This window comes from Phascolarctos cinereus, unplaced genomic scaffold (genome assembly GCF_003287225.1).
Source record: "Phascolarctos cinereus isolate Bilbo 61053 unplaced genomic scaffold, phaCin_HiC Scaffold_1;HRSCAF=81, whole genome shotgun sequence".
In the NCBI taxonomy this organism is placed as follows: Eukaryota; Metazoa; Chordata; class Mammalia; order Diprotodontia; family Phascolarctidae; genus Phascolarctos; species Phascolarctos cinereus.
This window is the reverse complement of record NW_027555514.1, coordinates 14504167-14528011: the sequence shown is the minus strand read 5'-3', so window position 1 is coordinate 14528011 and position 23845 is coordinate 14504167. Positions and strand designations below refer to the sequence as shown.

At 40.0% G+C, this 23845-nt stretch overlaps 1 protein-coding gene across 10 annotated transcripts in view; it reads left to right on the top strand.

The window, feature by feature from the left end:
* The window catches only part of HYCC1 (hyccin PI4KA lipid kinase complex subunit 1), a 109446-nt gene that overhangs the window by 41149 nt on the left and 44452 nt on the right, over nucleotides 1-23845 (top strand). For 8 of the 10 annotated variants that reach the window (XM_078150793.1, XM_020993421.2, XM_020993415.2 and 5 more), the window contains 3 exons: nucleotides 6802-6880; nucleotides 20374-20475; nucleotides 23198-23377. In XM_078150793.1, the coding sequence (XP_078006919.1) occupies nucleotides 6830-6880; nucleotides 20374-20475; nucleotides 23198-23377 (333 nt within the window). In that variant the 5' untranslated portion in view covers nucleotides 6802-6829. Of the gene's footprint in view, nucleotides 1-1630; nucleotides 2471-3216; nucleotides 3329-6801; nucleotides 6881-20373; nucleotides 20476-23197; nucleotides 23378-23845 lie in introns of those variants that run through there. The other 2 variants (XM_078150784.1, XM_078150788.1) reach the window with 2 other exon arrangements.

Genomic DNA, 23845 nt, shown 5'->3' with positions numbered 1-23845 from the left:
GTGCCTGTGACATTGCTTGTTGTTCGGTCATTCGTTCACGTTAGACTCCTGGTTCCTCCGTGGACCAAACATAGCGCGCTGATGCTGTCCACGCAGTTTTCTTGGCAAAGACGCTGTAGTGGCTTGCTGTTTTCTAGTGGATTAAGGCAAACAAGGTTAAGCGACTTACCCAGAGTGACACAGCTAGTAAGTGTCTGAGGCCAGATTTGAACCCAGATGTTCCTGCCTCCCAGCAGTAGCCACCTAGCTACTGCCTGGCACATAGTAAGTGTTTAATATGTATTTTGTTGACTGACTGTACTTCAAGCTCAGCATGAGTTTTCTTTGTGATGTGGCAGGCAGCTAAAAACAGCTAATGCAGTCTTGGATTGAATTAAAAGGAGAGCTGGAAGTGAGGAGGTGAGAGCCTCTCCCTGTTCTACCCTCTTCAGTTCTTTTCTGGAGCACTGTGGTCAGTTTTGGAAGGACGTTGATGAGTCCTTGCTGATTCATGAGCGCCATGAAGAGGGCAGCCAGGATGATGAAGAGCCATAAGGATCAACTGAAGGAAGTCAGCATGGTTAGCCTGGAAAAGAGTACTTATGGCCAGACCTAGTTGTCTTCAAGTGTTTGAAGAGCTGTCATGTGTGAGAGGGGTTAGATTTGTTCTGAGTGTTTACATCTGATCCATTGGATTAGATTTGGTCCCAGAGAGCAGAACTAAGAGGGGTGGGCACCCCTCCTTGGAGGGCTTCCAGCAGAGACTAGATGGTCACTGTCGCGGGGCGTGATAATGGCAGTACCTAGGTCTTTCTCATTCAGAACCCAGAGTTTTTCTACATTACATCCCAATAAGATTTTAAAGGGCATTGCTCCTTTGTGGTTATGTTTGTAGTTGATTATGCCTTTATGATACAATTATATTCTCTCTCTTATTTTTTTTCTTGGCATGTCCTTCAGACATGGAAGTTGTTTTTTTAAACATTCGTTTTTTTTCTTTGGAGTTCTAAATTCTCCCCTCTCTCCAGCTCCTCCCTCACCCATTGAGAAGAAAAGCAGTATAATATCCATAACACATAGAAGTCACACAAAACATACTTCCATATTAGCCATGTTGCAAAAAAAGAAAAGAAAAATAAAGAAAAATGCTTTAATCTGCACTTAGAGTTCATCATTTCTCTCTCTGGAGGTGGATAGCATTTTTCATCATGAGTCCTTTGGAATTGTCTTGGATCATTGTATTGATCAGAATAGTTATAGCTTTCACAGTTGATTATTGTAACAATATTGCCATTATTGTGTACAACGTTTTCTTGGTTCTATTCCCTTCACTTTGCATCAGTTCATATAAGTCTTCCCAGGTTTTTCTGAAACCATCCCTTTCTTTGTTTCTTATAGCACAATAGTATTCCATCACCATCATATACCACAAACTTGTAGAGCCATTCCCCAATTGACGGGCATCCCATCAATTTCTAATTCTTTGCCACCACTAAAAAGCTGCTATAAATGTTTTTGCACATAGTGGTCCTTTTCCCTTTTCTTTGATCTCTTTGGGACGCAGACTTAATCGTGGTATTGCTGAGTCAAAGCATATGCACAGTTTTATAGCCCTTTTGGGTATGGTTATTTGCTCTCATTTTAGAGAAACCATTTTCAATGTCTATTTTTTAAATCATTTAACTGACTAGGGAATGTTCAATTAAAATAATCATGCATATGGGATTAGAGTTTGTCATACTTCATACTAGATAACTGGGGGTCATCATCATTTCCTGTTTGCATATTTTGTTCCATATATACTATACCCCTTATCTTTGGCTTCCATCCTTTCTCTTTGCTTCCTTCCCCCTAACTGGCTAGCTAAGATACCACTTCTCTTTAGTTGTGCTGTCATTTTTATAGTGATTGCTACTGTGAGTTGTTTCAGACTTGGGAGAGTAGAAACACATTGACTGTGTCAGCAAGAATTAAATTCTCTCTCACTGCTTCCTAATAAACAGTGAAAAGCTTTAACCCCATTCCTGTCTTCTTCAACAGTCACCTTTCTCTGTCCCTCCTCCCCCTTTTATTTAGTGAGAGTATAGATTGTTTCTACTTTATAGACTCAGTTCGGTCTTGTCCTCTCAGGCACACCTTCATGTTAGAGATGTAATAACTGATGTCAGTAGCATCATATCTGAAAATGACAGATGATATACAGTAATATAGTTAATAAATCTTGTAAAAATTAAACTCCTGTATAACAAAGTTTTCCAGGTTGTAATATGTTCCTCTCTCTCCTCCATTCCTTTTCCCCCCACCCCAAAAACTTGGCTTTGTCTTCTAATGATATAAAGTGATTTAAGTATAGAAATTTACAGCTCTTACTGTCATCATATCACTGTTAAAGACCCTTCACAGTGTAGCAGTCTCACAACAGGCACTCGTAACAATGGGAAACAGGAGAAGAGAGAGACCTGCCTTGTAACAGTCTTCTAGAGCCACACAGGTAGTTCGAAGTCTTGACTATTTTGAAGAGTGTCTTCACATGTGCTGTTTAAGACGACCACTGGGTCGTAAAGCTTTAAGTATGGGTGGCACTAGATGCCACTGAAGTCCTTTCCAGGTTTCACATTCTATGACTCAGTGAAATTCCACACTGAGTCAGGTTGGAGGACGTACTAGAAGAGTGAGCAGCCACATTGTCACACTTTTGTTTCCTGAATTTTCAGTTGAGAAAAAAACCTAGCTGCTCATTTTGAAAAAGCTAGAGTTTAAAAGACCTCATTTTGGCTGTTTATCAGACTCTCCACAGTAGCTATTTTACACCTCCTTATTCCACAGATGTTCTACATTACTTCCTCCCCCTTCCTTCCATTGATCCATCCATCACCATTAGCTGTCATCCTATCATACCCTTCCCTTTCACGGATAAATTCCTTGAGAAAGCCATTTACAACTGTGGCCTTCAGTCCCTTTCCTCCCACTCTCTTAACTCTCTAGAGTCTGGCTTCTGACTTCATCCTTCAACTAACTTGCTCTCTCCAAAGTTACTAGTGATCTCTTAATTGACCAATTGGGCCTTTTCTCACTCCTTATCCTTCTTGATGTTTCTGCTGCCTTTGACACTGCTGATCACCCTCTTCTTCTATATCCATTCTTCACACTAGGTTTTCAGGACATTTCTCTCTCCTAGCTCTACTCCTAATTCTCCAACCTAACTTTTTCATTTTCTTCTGCTGTATCTTCATCCAGGTCATGCCTGATAACCATGGTTGTTCCCCAAGGCTCTGTCCTGGACCTCTTCTCTCTCTGTGCTGTTTGCTTCATGATTTCATCAGCTCCTGTGGATTTAATTATCATCTTTGTACGTATTCTCAAACTGTTTATCCAACCCGAACCTCTCTTAGCCTTCAGTTTTCCATTTCCAACTGCCTAGTGGGTATATCAAAATGAACATTCCATTTGTTGTTTTTGTTGTTCAGTCATGTCTGACTCTACATGGCAAAGATACTAGAATGGTTTGCTATTTCCTTTCTCCCAGGTTCCCCATTTTACAGATGAGGAAGTGAGGCAAATAGGGGTTTAAGTGACTTGCCCAGGGTCACACAGCTAATAAATATCTGAGGCTGGATTTGAATTCAAATCTTCCTGACTCTGGGCCCATTGCTGTATCCACTGCACCACCTGGCTGCACATACACATCTTATCCCATACACGTCCTAAACTCAACATGGCCAAAATAGAACTCATTATCTTTGCCTTCAAACTTTCTTCTCTTTTTGACTTCCCTGTTCCTGTTAAGGACGCCATCTTCCCAGTCACCTAGGCTCCCAACCTAGGTGCCATCCTCAATTCCTCATATTTTTTTGTTGCTCCCCCCATCCAATATATTGATTAATGTTGTTGTTGATCCTACTTCTGTAAATTTCTGGTATATTCCCCCCTATCTCCTCTGACATAGCCCCCCATCCTGGTGCAGACCCTTATCGCCTCATGCCTGAACTATTGCAATAGTTGCTGGTAAGTGTGCCTGCCTAGCTATCCAATTGATATTCCTGAAGTACAGGTTTGACCATGCCATCCCCCTAGTCAGTAAACTGAAGTGGTTACTTCTTGCCTCCAGAATCAAATGGAAAAGCTTCTGTTTGGCTTTTTAAAGCTCTTCATAACCTGGTCCACTCCAGCTGTTCCAATCTTCTACTTCACTCCCCTCTACATATTCTGCAACCCAGTGACATTTGCTTCTTCTGTGTTTCTCACAAATGACACTTGCTATCCTGACTCTGGGCCTTTTTGCTGGCCATCTTCCCCCGTGCTTGCAGTCTAACCCTCTTCTCCTCCTCCTGATTCCTCAAGTCTCAGCTACACTCCTACTGTCTAATATGCTAGTGCCTGCCCTCTGAGGTCATTGCTCTTATAGCTTATATTGTCCTTCTTGCACACGGTCATTTTCACATTGTCTTTCCCATTAGATAGTAAGCTCCTAGACAGCAGGAACTACTCTTGCCTTTCTTTCCACGCCCCTCACTTAGCACAGTTCCTGGCACATTCAGTAAGCTCTTAATAACACCTTTTCATGAATTCATTCATGTCATAAGTACTTTTCTTCAAAGGTTGTTATGATCTCTGGTGCCTTTCTTTGCCCCTAAATAACTACCATTTAAGTTCTTCTCATAGACTAGCCTTGCTAGTCTCTGGGAAAACAGAACTTTGTGAAGTTCATGCACCTGATATTACATCCCGCGCCTCCTATCACATCCCGCCCCTCCTATCTTCAGGTAACTATTTCTCCATATTAAATTTACTTTTTGCTAATCAAAATCAAATTCTATTACGTTTTCTAAAGGAATTGAATAGAAATTTTTCCGAAAAATTGTTTGTTTTAGATTTTTTCCTCTTTAATTTTAGCAGTTTTTCTCCAGTTTTAACTATTTAACAACTCTCTCTGAGTTATTCTTAGAACTTGCATTTATGCTCCCGGGCTAGAACCCCAAAGCATAGTAGCCACCCTTTGATTCTAGGGGTTAATAACCCTGTGGCTATACTTCTGGTACTGTAGGCTCATAAGCCCTAACAAGTATTCTTCTCTTTAACCAGAATCCAGTGCTGTTAGATAGCTTTTAGCAAACAAACATTGACTAGGATGGTATAGGAAGAACAGTTGGTACAAGACATTCTCCCCCAAATTGTGGGACATACTGTCCCCCAGATACAATGTTCATGGAAAGATGGCTTCAAATATAGGGAACAGTGGTACTGAGGCCCATGTGTGCAAGAGATAACTCAAAACTGCTGGTATTGGAAGTCCTTCATCTTTTCGTGGAATACTCTTAAAGTGTTTTTCAAGATGTTTTCACTGCCACAAAGGACTAAAATATTATCTTAAAAATATGTTAAATTTAATTAGTACTTGGTTCAAAATCAACTTTGTATGAATGTTTTTCTTTTTATACATTTGTACTTCTAGTGTTTTTTCCCCTACCATTTCCATTAAATTTCCAATTAATTCTGGAATTTTAAAATTGTTATCAAGGGAAAACAAATGTCTAATATGACTTGCAGCTGTTATTACTGAAGCTGACTAAAAAATTTTGCAATGTTTATGCATGGTGACTGTGATGCTTTTGTCAGGATCCTAACATTTTCTGTATTGTATATGAGTGGAATAGAGACCACTTACCCAAATAAAAACTTAGAGGTATCTCCAGGTAGAAAACAGGTTTTATTCTAGCAAGTCTTGGGCGAGAGTTGTGCATCTCCTACCCAGGGCAGACTGGTGTAGAGAGGCGAAGCACAAACAGTAGCAAGCAGTATATATAGTCTTAGACAAACCACTCCAAAAAGCCCCCTCCCCACCTGTCTGTCTCAATCTCTTTATCCTCATTGGCTGAGGCAAGAGACCTCACAGTCTATATGTAGAACCCAAGAGATACATTTTACTCAAAACTAGCTTGGGAGCTAAAGGATTGCCTTATTTGGTAAAGTTAAGGCACAGAACAACAGAGGGGGTGGTTACAAAACAAGGGAGGGGGGTGGGCAGCTGGTGCACAACCCCCTTCCCCCAAAACGAAAGTGAAACTTAGGCCCAGCTCATGCTGAAGCCTCACTACATTTTGCAGCAGCATAGCTTACCTTTCACATGAGAAACTTTCACTTGTCCCATACATATATATATATATATATATATACACACATTGATCTTAATAGTGAATACATGAAAAAAAACTTGTCTTAAGTGTTATTGTGTGCCAAGGACTATGCCAAGCTCTGGAAATAAGTATAAACAGTAAAGATAATCCCTACTCTAAAATAATTTGTATCCTAATGGGGAAAACCACATGCATAAACAAGGGATGCCTGCATTGGAGGACTGATCAGAAAGTTCAAGGGATTATGTGGGAGGGGGGGGCCGTAGGGAAGGAGTTTGATGTACTACCCCTCCAGGACTAGTAGCAGAATTAATCTGATCATGGTTCTCAAACTGGAGAGATAAGCAGGATGGGAAGATAGTTGATGACTCAATGGAAAAGATGACCAGGGAGGAAGTAGGTAATAAAGTCACCCATGGCTGGGACCTGCCTGAAATAGTGGGCCAGGTGGTATAGTCACCAGCCCAGATGGGATAGTAGAGGAAGGGCAGAAGTTAGGAGATTAAAGGGCTGATACCTCCAGGGCGAATTTTCTGGCCGAGAAGTAGAAAGTCAATAAGGATTAAATAATTTTATTTAATAACATGATATAATTATTGAAATTAGGTAACTTAAATTGTGCAGTTTCTTCTATCAGTTGGCTATAAGGAAAACACTCAGTTTTAACAATTTTGTCCATTCATTTTAGGTGAAAGGCTTTGAACAGATGTGGAAAGATGTTGACGACAGAGAAAGGGGTTGTGGAGGAATGGTTGTCAGAATTCAAGGTAATGTTTACTGTGTAATAATGTAAACATACTAGAAATAAACCTCACTTCCAAATTAAATTAAATTTTGCTTGTAATGTCAGCAAAATGAATTCTCTGTCTAAATCATGAGTGTGCCTAGAAAATTCCTGTGAACAATTGTTTGGATTTCCCCCCCCATTCTGGTTCAAAATAAGTTGATTTGCTTCACTTTTCTCCTGCTCATACCAGTGTTATGCTAATGCTAGGAATAATCAGCAAGGATGAGGAAGTATTCATCTACAATCCTGTTAATTCTATAGATAAACTCCGATGATGTTACTAGCAATACAATAGAAAGAAATAGCTCCCTCTTCCTTCTGCCTGCTTTCTCTCTGATACTTAATATCTTCCTCTTTTAATGTCACCTCCTTCCCCTGCCCTCCTTCCTATCAAGCCATGTTCTCTGAATCTAATTGCTCTGTCTGTATAGTAAGCACAGTGACATATATATATATACATATATATATGTATATATACATATATATATATATATACATATATATACATATATATGTATATATACACACACACATATATGTCTATATACATGTGTACATACACACACACACATATCAGTGGAACCAACTGTAGAGGATGTGTCTTGCCTGTGATTGCGACACAGATCTTCACGAGGAAGTCAGTAGTCACCAATAGTCAATAAACATTTATTCAGCACTGACTATCTATCAGATGCTATGCTAAGTGCTGGGGATACAAAGAGAGTTGGTGCCTTCAAGGAGCTAACAAGCTAAGGGGAGAAAACAACACATAAAAACCAGGTGAGTGAGAGGGAGGGATACTAGGCATGCACTATACTGAAATCCAAAGGAGTTTAGTGAGGCAGGAAATGAGATGACTTGCTCCTGTGACCTTCCTAAATGGAGGGTGGGGAGGAGCCTGGGGCAAGGAGTGGGGAGTGGGTGGCTAGGAGGTTTCAGAGTTCATGTGATCTTTTAGAATGATAAATTTCTTGAGACCATGATGAAGTCCAAGAGTGCAGTCAGTAAAAAATGAAGACCTTTGTTAACAAAAAGATCAAAATCAATAAACAAATTAGAAGAAAGGTTAAGAATGAAAAAGTTTGGTATTCAATTGAGAAAACTATCTTGACCTATTTAAATGAGCTGTTGATGCCAAAAAATGAGAAATGAATAAAAGAGTAGACCAATACATATTATCACTGTTTCCGAAGGGATTTTAACCAGTGTAAACCACTTGACATAAAGAGTAGACCAAAATTATGCTGGAACTCTCCCAGCAAGGAAATGCTTAATCTCTCAGCCAAATGGAAACATCTGGCAGCTGAGGATAACACCAGTTCAGAATATACACTTGTTTGGGAATCTTATGGAAGAGAATGGGGGTGGGGGACCAAACAAGAAGGGGAGTCTATTGCAACTTCTGGGTCACATGAGAAACTAGATTTCTTCTCTTTCCTCTGACCTCTCAAACCTCTCCAGTAAAGAAATTATGCACCAAAGATAAAGCAACTTCAGCTGTTTCCATGGTCTGAGATATGCAGAACCCAAAAGAAGGTAAAAAAAAAAAACCCCTTCAGACATATGAACTGATGCTCACTGATCCTAAGCTCACTCATCACCTCTCCCTCACCCCACAGGCTACTGGCAGCCAGGATGGACTAGCACACCAAAGGACATGACCCATGCTTACAACAACACCCACCCCCACATTCAGCAAAGTTGCAGGCTACAAATTAAATCCTCAAAAATCAATCGCATTTCTAGATAATAATAACAAAACACAAGAAGCAATAATAGAAAAGGAAATTCCGTTCCAAATAACTACAAAATGCATAAAATATCTGGGGATCAACCTCCCTAAGCGCCTAAAAGACTTGTGTAGATTCAATTACAAAGTGCTCATTAAAGTAATAAAGAGCATCTTATATAGGTGGAGAATATTCAGTGCTCGTGGCTAGGCTGTGACAATATAATAAAAATGGCAGAACTGCTGAACTTAATTTACACATTTAAAGCTATACCAATCAAATGACCAAAGGAATACTTTACAGAACAGTAAAATATCTAGAATCTCAAGGGAAGTGAGGAAAAAAAGTAAGTGCAAAGCAGAATTCACACCTCCAGACCTCATACTATATTATAAAGCAGCAGTTATCAAAACCATCTGGTATTGGCTAAAGAACAGAGAAATAGAGCAATAGAACAGACTAGACAAGGAAGGGTCAGAAAAAAAGAACTCAAGAACCCAATGTTTGGTAAAGTGGAAAACATGAGTTACCTACTTCCTATTTGATCAAAACTTCTAGGAAAACTAGAAAGTAGTCTGGCAGAAATCAGGCTTAGACCAACACTACCTCCTACCCCTCTCCACAATACATTCTAAATGAATGTGTGACCTTAATATTAAAGATGATACTATAAAAAAATTAGGAAAGAAACATATATACCTCTCACAGCTATGGATAGGAGATGTATTCTTAACCAAATAAGGGATAGAAGCAATTACAAAAGATAAAATAGATAACTTTGATTATTTGAAACAGAAACTCTTCTGCCCAGACAATATTAGTGAGGATTAGTTGAGGACAATGGCTAGGATAAGAAGGGACATGATTAAATGGGGGAAAAATATCAAATTTCTCTGAAAAGATTTTGGTATCTAAGATGTATAAACAATGTGTATGTATTTATATATCTATAGCCATTATCCAACAGATATGGTCAAGCCATGTCAATCAACAAAAGAACTGCAAAGCATTCATAATTACATGAAAAAATTATTCAAATTACTAAGAGAAATGTAAATTGAAATAACCCTGAGGTTTCATCTCGTACCCTGCATATTGGCCAAAATGACAAAAAATGGCAACAGTCAATGTTGGAGGGGTTAGGGAAGGCTAGGCATACTGATACATCTTTGGTGGACCTGTGAAATGGTGCAGCCATTTTGGAAAGCAGTTTAGAATTATGCAAATAAAGTGACTAAAATGTCCATACACTTTGACTCTAGCAGCACTTTTTGTGGTAGTAAAGAATTGGAAACAAAGTTTTATGCCCCTTGATTGGGGAATGACTAGAGAAATTGTGGTAAATGGACAGAATGGAAGATAATTGTCCTGTAAGAAAGAATGTGTGTGATGAGTACAAAGAAGCCTGGAAGGATCTCTGTGAACTGATGCAGAAGTGATCAGAGCCAAGAAAACAATCTACACAGTGATTACAACAATGCAAATGGACAGAGAAATGACACACCAAAAAAGCACCAGTAAAAGTAACACAATTATAAAGATCCAGTAGAACTCCAGTGAAGAGAGATGCAAAGACACCTTCAATCTACCCCTTTGTGGAGGGAGAGTCACATGAGCCCACGTTTTCGGACTTTTTCAACGAATCGATCAGTTGTGTTGATTTTTATCTCTTAAAAAATACAATTTGTCATATAAAATGGCTCTCAGGGAGGAGGAGGGATACTTGGTATAACTATAGTGATATATGAAACATAAAATAGCAGTAAAAATTTATTAAAAAAACAAGAAGAAACGGTGGAGAAAAATTAGTTATTGTCTGTAAAAAACAAAAACCAACCCATCTGATTCAAAGCAAAACACCCCCTTTTAGCCTCTCTTCTAGCAAAGTTTTTCTTGTGCATATGCCAAAATAAATAAGACTCCTTTTGATTATTAGTATGAAATGAGACACATAACAGAAAGATGTATGTTTGACAAAAGTATTTGCCATTGTCATGATGGATGGCCAGACAGTGTCCATATGGAAGAGGGATTCCCTCTAAAGGGTGAGGTCTTCCATTTTCTCTTCTTTGCAGATTCATTGTGCTCTTTGCATCAAGCCTCAGAAGATTACAAAGTCAGATTGGTTAATGAGGATTAGGCTCATCTACCTCTAACTGCACAGGAAAACACCAGTACGTGCAGAGGGTCTGTGGTCTAGTCTGTAATAAGTATTCTGTGGAGCTGGTCCAATTGTATGTGTATCTTGCATGAGCACTGCAGCTGGAAAAAGAGCTGGGACCAGAATTGAGCAGGAGGAGGAGAGTGGGCTGGGATTGCCTTTGGAAAACTGTGAGTTGTTTTTGGTCACCTTGTGCTTCTCTCTGAAACAAAGGCCCATCTTTTTTTTTTTGAAATAATTAATTTATTTTTAGTTTTCAACATTCACTTCCGTAAGATTTTGAGTTCTAAATTTTCTCCCTCTCCCTCCCCAAGATGGTATACAATCTGATATAGGCTCTACATATACATTCATATTAAACATATTTTCACATTAGTCATGTTGTAAAGAAGAATTAGAACCAAAGGGAAAAACCACAAGAAAAGAAACAAAACAAACAAAAAAAAGAGAGAGCAAATAGTGTGCTTCGATCTGCATTCAGGCTCCATAGTTCTTTTTCTGGATGTGGATGGTGTTTTCCATCATGAGTCTTTTGGGTCATTGCATTGCTGAGAGGAGCTAAGTCTATCGAAGTTAATCGTCGCACAGTGTTGCTGTTATTGTGTTCAGTGTTCTCCTGGTTCCGCTCACTTCACTCAGCATCAGTTCGTGTAAGTCTTTCCAGGTTTTTCTGAAGTCTGCCTGCTCATCATTTCTTATAGCACAATAGTATTCCATCACATTCATATACCACAACTTGTTCAGCCATTCCCCAATTGATGGGCATCCTCTCCATTTCCAATTCTTTGCCACCAAAAAAAAAAAGAGCTGCTATAAATATTTTTGTACGTGTGAGTCCTTTTCCATTTTTTTGTGATCTCTTTGGGATACAGACCTAGAAATGGTATTGCTGGGTCAGAGGGCATGCACAGTTTTATAGCCCTTTGGGCATAGTTCCAAATTGCTCTCCAGAATGGTTGGAACAGTTCACAACTCCACCAACTATGTATTAGTGTTCCAATTTTCCCATATCTTCTCCAACATTTATCATTTTCCTGTTTTGTCATGTTAGCCAATCTGATAGTGTGATGTGGTACGCCTCAGAGTCATTTTGATTTGCATTTCTCTAATCAATAGTGATTTGGAGCATTTTTTCATATGACTGTAGATAACTTTAATTTCTTCATCTGAAAACTGACTGCTCATATCCTTTGACCATGTATCAATTGGGGAATGACTTGTATTCTCATAAATTTGACTCAGTTCTCTATATATTTTAGAAATGAGGCTTTTATCAGAGGCATTGGTTGTAAAAAATGTTTCCCACTTTCTGCTTCCCTTCTAATCTTGGTTGCATTGGCTTTGTCTGTGCAAAAGCTTTTCAGTTTAATGTAGTGAAAGTCATCCACTTTGCATTTCATAATGTTCTTTATCTGTAGTTTGGCTATAAATTCTTCCCTTCTCCATAAATGTGACAGGTAAACTATTCCTTGCTCTCTTCATTTGCTTATAGTATCTGTCTTTCTATCTAAATCATGTACCAATTTTGATTTTATATTGGCATAGGGTGTAAGATGTTTGTCTATGCCTAGTTTCTGCCATACTATTTGTTAATAGTGAATTCTTATCCCAGAAGCTGGAGTCTTTGGTTTTATCAAACAGTAGATTACTGTGGTCATTGACTACTGTGTTTTATGTACCTAACCTATTACACTGATACACCACTGTATTTCTTAGCCAGTACCAAGTAGTTTTGATGATTGCTGCTTTATAATACAATTTATGATCTGGTATGGCTAGGCTACCTTCCCTTGCGTTTCTTTTCATTAATTCCCTCGATATTCTGGACCTTTTGTTCTTCCAGATGAATTTTGTTATCATTTTTTCTAGCCCTATGAAATATTTTTTGGTAGTTTGATTGGTATGGCATTGAATAAGTAAATTAATTTAGGTAGAATTGTCATTTTTTATTAGGTGGGCCTACTCATTAACAACTGATATTTTCCTGCTTATTTAGATCTGACTTTATTTGTGTGAAAAGTGTTTTGTAATTGTGTTCATGGAGTTCCTGGGTTTGTCTTGGCTGGTAGTCTCCCAAATATTTTATAATGTCTATAGTAACTTTAAATGGAATTCTTCTTTCTATTTCTTGCTGTTGGGCTTTTGTTAGTAATATATAGAAATGCTGATGATTTATGTGGGTTTATTTTATATCTTGCAACTTTGCTAAAGTTGTTTATTATTTCAAGTAGTTTTTACTTGATACTCTAGGGTTCTCTAAGTATACCATCATCTCTAAAGAGTGATAGCTTTGTTTCTTCTTTGAAAGGCCCATCTTCTTAACAATATTCTTCCAGTGATGTTGTGTCTTTGAAGCACAAAGTCATAGCTTCCTAAGAATGAAAGTTGGGGGTTGCTCAAGGAGCAGTGGAGAGGTCCATGGTGGGCGTGAGCTCACTACACACAAAGGATCGTGTATGAGAAGCTGTATAAAGGATCTCATCAGAGAAGTGAAACTGGAGAGGAGAAAATGGGCTGATAATCAATGGACAGCCTGTGTGCTTCCACTGATGCTCACACACAATCAACAGGTGGCCCCCAACACTCTGCAGTGCTGGCTTGAACTAGATCAAAGTGGAATTGGGAAGATTTCAATAAAATAAATATAGTATGTTACTATGTGGTTTTCTAAGTGCCCGAAGGGATCCATCTGTATGAGTTAGTAGCCCCCTGCTCCCATTTGAGTTTGGCCTCACAGATCAAGAGGAAAGATCTGGCACATTAGGGGTGAAGTTCCTATGGAGGATTTCTGGGAGGACAGGCACCAGGGCTGGGTAGACAGTGATCTGCATCATATGGGTAAGGTCACAGACTTATTCAAGTTCTGAAGCGGATCTTCCCTGAGTTATGCCCTGGTTGTAGGTGGAGAGTCTAGAATGTCCTACACAGTCCTAGAGTTAAGAGTTTGTCTTTTTTTTAATCGCTTAGCAAAATCTTATATATGCTTCCACTTTATTTTTACATTATATATATGTGTGTGTGTCTATGTGTGTATATATGTGTATACATATATATGTATACACACACACATATATATGTATATATGTATATACATATATATGTATATATACACACACACACACACACACACACACACATATATATGTATATACATAAACACGTTCTATGTTGTTAGAGATATGGTTGGTTTTCATTTTCCACGGCAGGAGTGCTTACTGTGTAACTGAATTATGATTTCTTGGCATTAGCTAACATGGTACAGATTGCCTGCAGTGCTCTGTTTGCACAATGGACTATCAGCCTAGTTAGAGGATTTTCCTGTTTATTGGAATGGTCACACTTCCAGACTTCAACACGGCCATCTATTCATCTATTTTCATAACAACAGAAGCAACCATTAATACAAATAATTGAAAACTAGGTCTCATTCCCTCCTTTGGTTCTCAGACACTACTCATTGGTCCTGGACTCATCCTAGTGAACAAGATTCTAGCCCTCAATCATCTCAGGAAATAGGCTGCCCTGCAATCTGGAGGGCAGGATTGGTCTCTTTTTATACCCTTCAGGCCACATTCATTCTGTGGACTAGTTCCTTTCCCCATGATGGCATGAGGAGGCTCTTCTAGTGGGTACTGGATACCTGACCCTGACTCTGATGGATGAGTGGAGTGTCTGGATTTACAGCCTTTCAGAAGTTGAGTCTCACCTTCTTTATACATTCGGATTCCAAGTTTTGCATTCTAGGAACAGTAATTTTTAGTTTAGAAGGTCTCTCTTATAGACACTAAGCTACTGTTGTTGCATGTTAATAATGTGTTAAAAATGGAAGCTTCATTTAAAATTTAAGTGTAGTTCCTACTAGTTAGTGTAATCTTTGACCTTTCTTTCTATTATTGAGATTACTTGTGTTTGACCTTCTGTGGCTACTTTGTGCTGTTATGTACTCTGACTGTAGCTGTACACCATGACCTCATTTCTCAGAGGAGCTGGGCCCTGCCCTGGACCTGCATAGTGAAATGGTCATGGGTGTTGTTCTTCCCCATTCCCCAGGAGGCCCTGGTAGAGCCGTCTGAGGTCATCGTGTGGTGCTCCTGACTACCATGCCTGGGACACTGCTGGGGATTGTGGATCACTGTTAGGGGGCTTCTTTTTGTCCAGGGCCTGTCAGTTTATTTTTCCCTCAGAAGAAACTGAGGTAAGAGAAAGGGGGGAGAGGAAGAAATTCCTACTGATGCTTTGGGGAAGGATAGTACAGAATTGAGTTGGTCAGTTATAAGGAGAGAATAAAGGGAGGAAAATGAAACTGGAGGAGAGATGGAGGGACTGGAGATCATCATGAGAAGGGAGAAGAAGCTCAGGGAAAACAAGGAAGAGTAGAGGGCAGGCAGGAGGCTGTATTCAGACAGGGAAATTTCAGAGTTTAGGATCACAGAAGAAACGCAGTTGTGGACAGCAGTGAGACAGGCTGTGACCGACTGTCCCTGGGAGCGACTGAGGTGGAGGGGATAGATGGGTTAAGGGAGAAGCCGGGGCTCTCTGAGGGGCATCTGTGCCCCCTGATGTCACTCCCAACTTGTAGCCTCGTGGGTGCCCTTGACTTGTCACTCTCCCTCACGCCACCTGTCCAATGTCGCGTCTCTCCCTTTCCCCTTTGCAGCAGCTCTCTTATCTGGCCCCTTCTCTCCACTCACACTGCTGCCAATTCAGGCCATCTTCACCTCCTCCCAGACCCCTGCAATTTCCCCCTAATTGGCCTCCCTGGCTGTGTCTGCTTTTTCTTTTCTGTGCTCCCCACAGCTGCCAGAATTGGTCTCACCTCTTCATTTCTCTACTCAGCAAGCTCTCGTGACTTGTTTGTTCTTTGTTCTGGAAGAGGACCGTGACATCAGGGAAGTGATGCCCTGACACACAAGTGAATTAGATTTAAATGAGAAAGGGCTGTGCAAAGTCACCAGCCTCACTCTGTCCTCAAGAGCCATCTGGGTCAGGAAGACTAGAGATGGCCCAGGATCTAGTGGGGGACCCTGGCCTTTTCAAGCCAACGTCTGTAACAGCTTTCAGTTTGACTGAGGCAAAGCCTATTCAGTGATTAAGGCTTAATAAGAAATGAAGTAAAGAATGGTTTCTTAAAAAAAAAAATGGATTTGGGAGGAGAAGACCCTCAGGGTTTCTGTCCAAAACAGAAATAATTGCTATTTACATTCATTCTGAGCCAATCAGGGTAGAAAATTCCAGGAAAATTGTTAATTTTCAGAAGTAATCAAAGTGCCAATTTCTTACCTTTTACTTTGGTTACTGCAAAAGAAAAACCATAGGAAAAACTGGGGAAATGTGCAGATTCATTTTGCTGGACGATACATCTTTGTTACAAGGAGTGTTGGTTTTTTTAGTTTGTTTTTTAAAATTGTTCAGATAGCTGGGACCAGTGGAAGGTTGAGGTAATACATGTAAAAATAAATGATTAGTTTTTTTTTTTTTAAAAGTGGCTAAAGATAAATTTCCAGGGCAGATGAACACATGATTATGGCCTCTTGTCTAGGCAGACATGTTGCATCTATTTATTGTGATATTTGTAGGTAGGAACTCTAAGCAAGCTCTTTTTTGCCTTGGCTAATTTGGTATATTTTGTGTATTTGTGTATATATATATTGTATATATATATATATATATGTATATCTATCTATCTATCTATCTATCTATCTATCTATCTATCTATCTATCTATCTATCTATAGATATATATTTCCTTTTTTCTTAAAGACCAGCTTAAACCCCAAATCACTCTCTCCAGAATGCTCTGATTGGCCAATAACAGGTCTCAGGCCAACCCTAGCTTTTACCTTCCCAGGCTCTATGAGCTAGCTGCATTGGCTTCCTTTTTCCTCATTCCCACTAGTCCAGCTCCTGTCTTGGTGCCTCTGGCCTGGCCTTCCTCCCTCCCTGAAGTGCACAAGCATAGCTCTAGTGCTGCTCCTGCCCCCAGTCTCTTTGTCTTTACTTTGGGTGTCTTTTCTATACCGTGTTCTCATTTTTCCCTTGATGAAATGTAGGCTGTCTAGGGCGGGGACAGTGCCTAGCGCAGAACCTGACACATGAAGAGGACTTAGGTCTTGCTAATTGGGGGCAAGGGTAGAGGTGAGAAGACTGAGCCAGAGGGGCTGCTTGAGAAAGAAGGGACAGTAGCGTGGACCCTGGTACACTGTTGCTGCCCAGATTCTGGACTGGGCGATCTGGACAGATGGGTGGATCCCCATTAGACGGGGACTGGCTTTTGCCTCTCTTTGTATCCCCAGCACTTAGTGCAGCACCTGGCACACAGTAGGCACTTCATTGATGTTAATTGACTCCCTGACTGAGGTGGAGTGAACTTTACAAGAGGAGAAGCTGCTCCGGGTGATGGCAAGAGGTGAAGTCTGGCAGGAGTGATGAGAGAAAGGAGGAGGTTCATTCTTCCTCCTGGCCAGGTGTCTCAGGAAGCAGGAGAGCCCACAGACCCCGTACAGGAGATGGGAGCAAAGCACACCGTTATTTTCCAGATGGGCCATGTTTACAAGAAGATGGCAGCATTGTAACTGGAAGAGACCAGGAGAAGAATTTGTAAATTATAGTTTGAGGTTCCAAGGGGTAGAATAAGGGGAAGAGGGTGGGGCAAAGCTGGGTGGAGTTGAGTGGAAAAGAGGATTTTGCCTATGGCTATCATTGCTTGTGTAAAGGACAGAGTTTGTTAGCCATAGGACAAAAAAAAAATAGCATTTTACTGGAGTTCCTACCCTCCAGAGGCCTGTGATACAACACTAGACTGGGCAGCTTAGTTGGGACAAGTGTGGTGCTAATGAGTTATGGAGTTATGGCTCTGATAAGTGTTCATGGATTCCATTTCCATGTTTGATACAGTCAAATTCATGTCAGTCATTGCTTTAGAAAGACATGCCTTTAGTTCCAAGGAGGATCTCTGAAGGGCTAGAGTGGATAGATCACTACAGGGGCATGTCCATTACATGAGAAATAGCTCAAAAGTCTAGATTATCTTAATGGGGAAACCATTAAGCATTCATAGCATGAATGAGTGAAATTTTTATCTAAATAGGACTTCATAATTTGTTTTTGCATTTCATTTCTAGCTTGTAAAGTGATTGCTTTTTGAAAATCTATTTTTAAATTATTGTCTTTCAGATTGGCTTGTGCACTTTTGAATGCTCTCTATAATTTTATCTAACTTGTTTTCATTCTTCTAATTTGTCCTTGTTTCTTGGTGGCCATTTTACAGCAAGACTCACAGTCTTGCCATATCATATATGTAGTTGATTGACAAGAGGTTTTTTGTTGTTATTCAGTCTTTCCCATATGCCTCTTTCTATACCCTTTGCACCATGCCCCCTACCCCCCATCCTTGCAATTAATTCTAAGTCTGCGTCTTAACCATCTGCCGGATGATGCTTGTGGAGAGCATCTGGCTGCTTCTTCACGTCTTGCCAAGCATTCATTTCGACAGCATGGTTTTTCATCATTACTTTGAGGTTTCTGATTGGGCGTTCTGAATCTTGATAAGTACCTCTTTCATATGAAAGACCACTGTCTCCGGGCAGTTCTTTGCTCCTAGTCGATAGTTGAAAAAAATTTCTTGAATTTGTATGGTAAAATAAATTTTGATATGCTTTATTACTTTTAAGTTTTATAATATTATTATAATATTTAAATGTAATGATACTGTATAATCATGGCAAGGTATCTTTTCTCATTTTTCATAGCATCTTTTTTCCAGATTCATAAAATCAATTAATAACAACATTGGGAAAGAAATCTGGAGGTATTGACTGTATTCATTTATTTATTTTAGAATACTCTTCCTCTCATCTAATGATAATAAATTCTAGGCTAAAAATATTTCCCGGAGAGTGTTCCTTTGACTATTTTTCAGAAAATAGTTTAATTTCAAGATCTTTTTTCTGTTTTTCATAAACGGAAAATCTTAGGTTTCTCTATTTTTTGAATTTTTGTGTAACACTTGTTCAATTTACTAATTAGTTTGGTAATTGTTTATGTACCGATTATAATCGGTAACAGTCATTTTGTAGTCTTAAATTAGATGCATTTTCAGATTTAAGGATCAAAGATCAGACTGAGACTTCTGTTTTATTTTGTTTTTTTGATAACCATCCCTTTTACATAAATTCCTCCTTTATTAGGTTACGGTTGATCAAATGACTTAAATGGAATGTTGCCTAGAGATCTTTTGTTACATGCTTTTGAAATATTGACGAATGCCCTCATCTGCCTTTACGTAAATAGTGTCAAGGAGACAATTTTCTGTTCTTTGGAGAATGGTAGAAGGTCCCCAAGTAATTCACATTTACTTAGCATTCTGGTAAATAAATACCTGTCTCAGGAATGGGGGACAGGAATTGATTTTGTTAAGTGAAAAAAGAGATTTCTAAATCACCTATTGAAAGTAAATACTTTGAGTTTCCTTGAGTGAGTTCTTGTTCTATTTGCCTTTAATGAGAAATGAATTGAATCTCTTGATGACAAAATTCCCAGCTGCGTTACTTCATCTGTCTCTGTTTGGACATTTAGTTTCTCAATTAGATAAAACCCATCAATGTAATAGCAAGAAAGGGGACATGCTGCAGGTAGTGTTTTAGAATAACCATTAAGAATATTCTAGGTTGGTCTCCTCTGAAGGAGCATTTTCAGCGGGTAAACATTCTAGGGGGAGGCAGTGATGACCCAGGAGAAGAGAACTGCGATTGGAGTATGTTTATGGGGGTAGGCAGACTTTTCTTCCTAGGAAGGCTTGTGGTTATCAAGTGCTGTGTAAGTCCCTGGCCCATCACTGGCATCTTGCTCTCTGGCCTTGCTAGTGACAGGAAGACCCTTTTGCTACTTTGAAGTTGCCTCTAGACTAGGTGGTATGGTGGATAGAGCACCAGGCCTGGAGTCAGGAGGACTTGAGTTCAAATGTGGCCTCAGATATTTACTGGCAGTGTGACCCTGGGCAAGTCATTTGCCTGATGTTTGCCATAGTTTCCTTATCTGTTAAATGACCTGGAGAAGGAAATGGCAACCCACTCCAGTATCTTTGCCAGGAAAACCCCAAATGGGGTCAAGAAGAGTTGGACATGACTGAAACAAATGAACAACCAGACTGATTAGCGAATTTGTGCCTTTGACAATAGAAGAACTGACATAACCAGTGTGCTGCTTATTCTCTCTAAAGTACAGAAAAGCTAAAATTTTCTTAGAGTTCAAGCTTAAGTTTTATACTATGTGACATTCTGAGTATGTGAGTTATATTCACAAGCTGAAGTCCTAACTTTTATGCTTGCAGAAATATCAGAAACTGACCTAACATGAATTATAGCAGTTGTATCTCTCCGGTTAAAATATAATAGAACTTGCAAATCTGCATGTTATATACAATTTTTAATCATCTTTTCTCATTTTAGTTGCCCAACTGAGCATAAAAGCTAACTGCTCATGGCATTTAGATGATTTTTAGTAGTCAGCTGATTTAAGTCAGTATTGACAGAGGAAATAACATGGTGACACGATGAATTAAAATGTAATTTTGTTTTGTTTTTAGACACTACCAGAAACATCTCTATCAGAGTATGCTGAAAATTTAAAAGATAAGAGTACTTTGGTTTCATCTTTATATAAAGTTATCCAGGAGCCGCAAAGTGATGTAAGTAATTTGATTTCTTTAGAAGTTGTGATACCAGCAGTGATGTGTTTTGGGGTCAAATTGGAATCAGATTCTGGTGAGAAGTTAGTAATTGACTTTGCTGATAATTTACAATGGAAGAGAACTTTGTTTCATTCCCTTCCCTGCCTTCTTCTTTTATCCAAAGACAGAGAAGTTCCTTTACGGCAGGCCTTGGAGCTCAGTGCCAGTTACACAGTAGGTGCTTAATGAATGCTTGACAATCAGGTGTTTTGGTTTGACTCTGACTTGTGTCTTCTTTCCCGATGTCACAGCCAACCCCAGCTGAATTGGGTCAAATCATTAGTTTGCCTTGAGTTTTATCTTTGCTAACCCCTGCTGTCTCCAGTGGAACCCAAAGCCTTGCTGGACTGAGGCAGGTGCAAAGCCCTGTCTGATCAGACCCCTGCAAGACATCTGTCATCTATTTCCTTCCCTCTGTTTCCATCCAAGTATTTAATCTGGACGTTGATTACCTCTCACCTAAGTGAATATTATGAACCTGGGAGTCATCTGCATCTGCTAAGCACTTTACCATTGTTATCTCCTTTGATTCTCACAATAACCCTGGGAGGTAGGTGCTGTTATTATTCCCATTTTACAGATGAGGAAACTGAGGCAAACAGAGCTTAAGTGATTTGCCCAGAGTCACACAGTTGGAAAGTATCTGAGGCTAGATTTGAACTCAGGTCTTCCTGACTCCAGGCCCAGCTCTATTTACTGAGCCACCTAGTTCTGTCTTTTGGGATGTAGTCAGTTTTATAAAAAATAAATTTTTGTATTTATTTTAATATTACAGATCTAGAGCTGAACAGGAGCTCAGAGGCCATTTAATTTTCTGTTCTCATTTTACAGATGAAGAAATAGGGGTCCACAAGTGGGGAGGGGCTGGCCCAAGGTCATAGAGAGAGATTTGAACCTAGGTCCTCTGATTCCAGAGCTAGGACCCTCCACCTCCCGTGCTGTTACTGTCATATTCTATGCTGACAGAACACTCTAATATTCCCTGGTAATGAAGAATACAATTCATTTGACTAGACCAAAGCATTGACCACATCTGGTGTTTTCTTCTTCTTTTGTTGGGTATTGTTTGGGCCTCTGCTGCTTTCCGACTTTTCTTATCCACTGTCCAGCCCAGACCCTCCTGAAGATATTCATGAAGTGTTGGCATGAGCTGTCTAGATGGACTCTAAGCCTTTATGATCTGATGCCCTTGGTTATTTTCCAACATTTTTTTAGACATCACCCCTTGTATCCACCTCAGAACTGAAGTCTCCCTGAATATCAGGATATATGTGGACTTAATTTGGAGGATCTTATTAAGTTCTTTGTAGAGTTTCATTTTCTGCAACCAGTGTTGGTACCTAAGTCACAGACTTGTTCATGGCTGTCTTGGTGCTTATCGTTACTGTGAATATAAAAGAGGTAAGATCACCAAGCACTCCATTAAGTGTTTTTTTGTTGCCTTTGATCGTATGGTAAAATTGCCTCTGTGAACTTTTTTGTCCTCCTCTCCAATCAGAGGTTTTGGGAAGCCCTGATACAGTGGAAAGGGCTCTGGAGTTGGGCAAATCACTTGGCCTCCCAGGGGCTCCAGTTCTTCATCTAAACAATGAGGGGATTGGATTTGGGGAGCTCTGGACTAGACTTGACCCTTATGGCTCTAAATGTCTAACCCTTGGATCCTTTTCTCTCTCTAAGGCTGTCATGCTGCCTGAAACTCTCCTGGTAGTCATTGTCTTTGGACCCAACCTCCTTGTATCTTTTGGTTTATTTTATAAAGAAAACATCAACATGCACAGTTTAACTCTTGAGTAGCACATAAAGTTGTTAGACCTGTTAAAGTCTAAAGTCTAAAGACACGTTAAAAGTACTAGTAGTTAAATTAATGCTGTTCCTTGTCCCTGCTGTCCCTGCAGAAGGGGCTGGTAGCTGGGCTGTCATAGTTTCCCTGCTTCTGTCCGTATTCAGTTCAAATCCACCCTTTGGCAGGAGGCCTTTCCTCAGTTGCTGGGGCCTTCTCCTCTTGGATTTCCTTCCAGCTACTCTCTAGGTATCTTGAATGTACCTATGTATTGCATGATAGCTCCCCCCCCACCCCATTTGAATGTAAGCTTCTTGAGGGCAGGGACTTTTTATACTCCCATGGTTAGCACAGTGCTGAGCACATAGTAAACGCTTATCAAATTCACTGACTGACTAACTAACTTAGGATGGATTGACTGGGCTTGTGCCGCCATCAGCAGTGTCTTTATTCTGAGCCAATTGTGTCTCTAAGCTGACTCTGACAGGTAACTGCCTTGGAAAGGCTTGTGAACTTAGAGTTTCAGGGTTGCCAACCTACAGAGTGTCCAAGAACCAGGGGGCCCAGTGTATTCTTGGAGGTGCTCCCCTTCGGCCTGCACTCCTTGGGGCTTGGGTGTTTTCGTGGGCTTAAGAGAATAATTTTTGGGCTTTATGCTCTTAGTTTTGTTTGGTTTTGGTTTTTTTGGTGGGGAGTGTTGGACGTGTTTCTGTAGAAAAGAGAGAAAAGACATGGAGGCCTGGCCTTTGATTTTAGCTTGAAAATTCCACAAGTTCTGTTTGCAGATGTCAACCTTTGTCTTGTAATGTATTGCTCAAGCAGGGGAAGCCCTTTGTTCAGTAATGATGACTATTAACTCTGATCCTCTCTGAGTGTGCTCCCTTCTCTCTCTCTCCCCAGTTGCTCGAACCTGTGTGTCACCAGCTCTTTGAGTTCTACAGAAGTGGAGAAAAAAAGCTTCTACTCTTCACGCTGCAGTTTCTTCCAGAGCTGATGTGGTGCTACCTGACCGTGTCTGCCACCTGGAAGCGGCACAGCACGGGCTGCATCGAAGCTCTCCTTTTAGGCGTTTACAACTTGGTTTGTATGAAGATGACGGCCCATGTTCAGAGCGTGCATGGGGAAATCACCACCCTCCAATGGGTCGTTTTTTTCCTCTTTGAGTTTATTGTCCATCTTTTTTTTCTTTTTCTGAGACCAGCTTTATTTAAATGAACATAGTAGCAGACTTTCTTTTATTTTACTTTCACAGATGTCATTGTTAATGTTATAATGCGAATTGTAAGCCATTGGGTTAATTGGAAGGTAAAAGAAAAAGAGTTTGTATCGGCCCTCGGTTCACATTGCTTCTGCAGGGAGAAGTGCAGCAGCGGTGAAGTGTCTGGAGAGCACCAAGAATCACTGTTGGCTGATGGTCTGAAAACGTGAACTTCACTGTAGTTAAACTAACTGTGAACTCAGTGTTCCACTAGACTGGCCTTGCTGTTCCTCACCCATGGATAGCCTTGGTGACACGCCTTCCTCACCCCTGCTGCTTAGACTACCTAG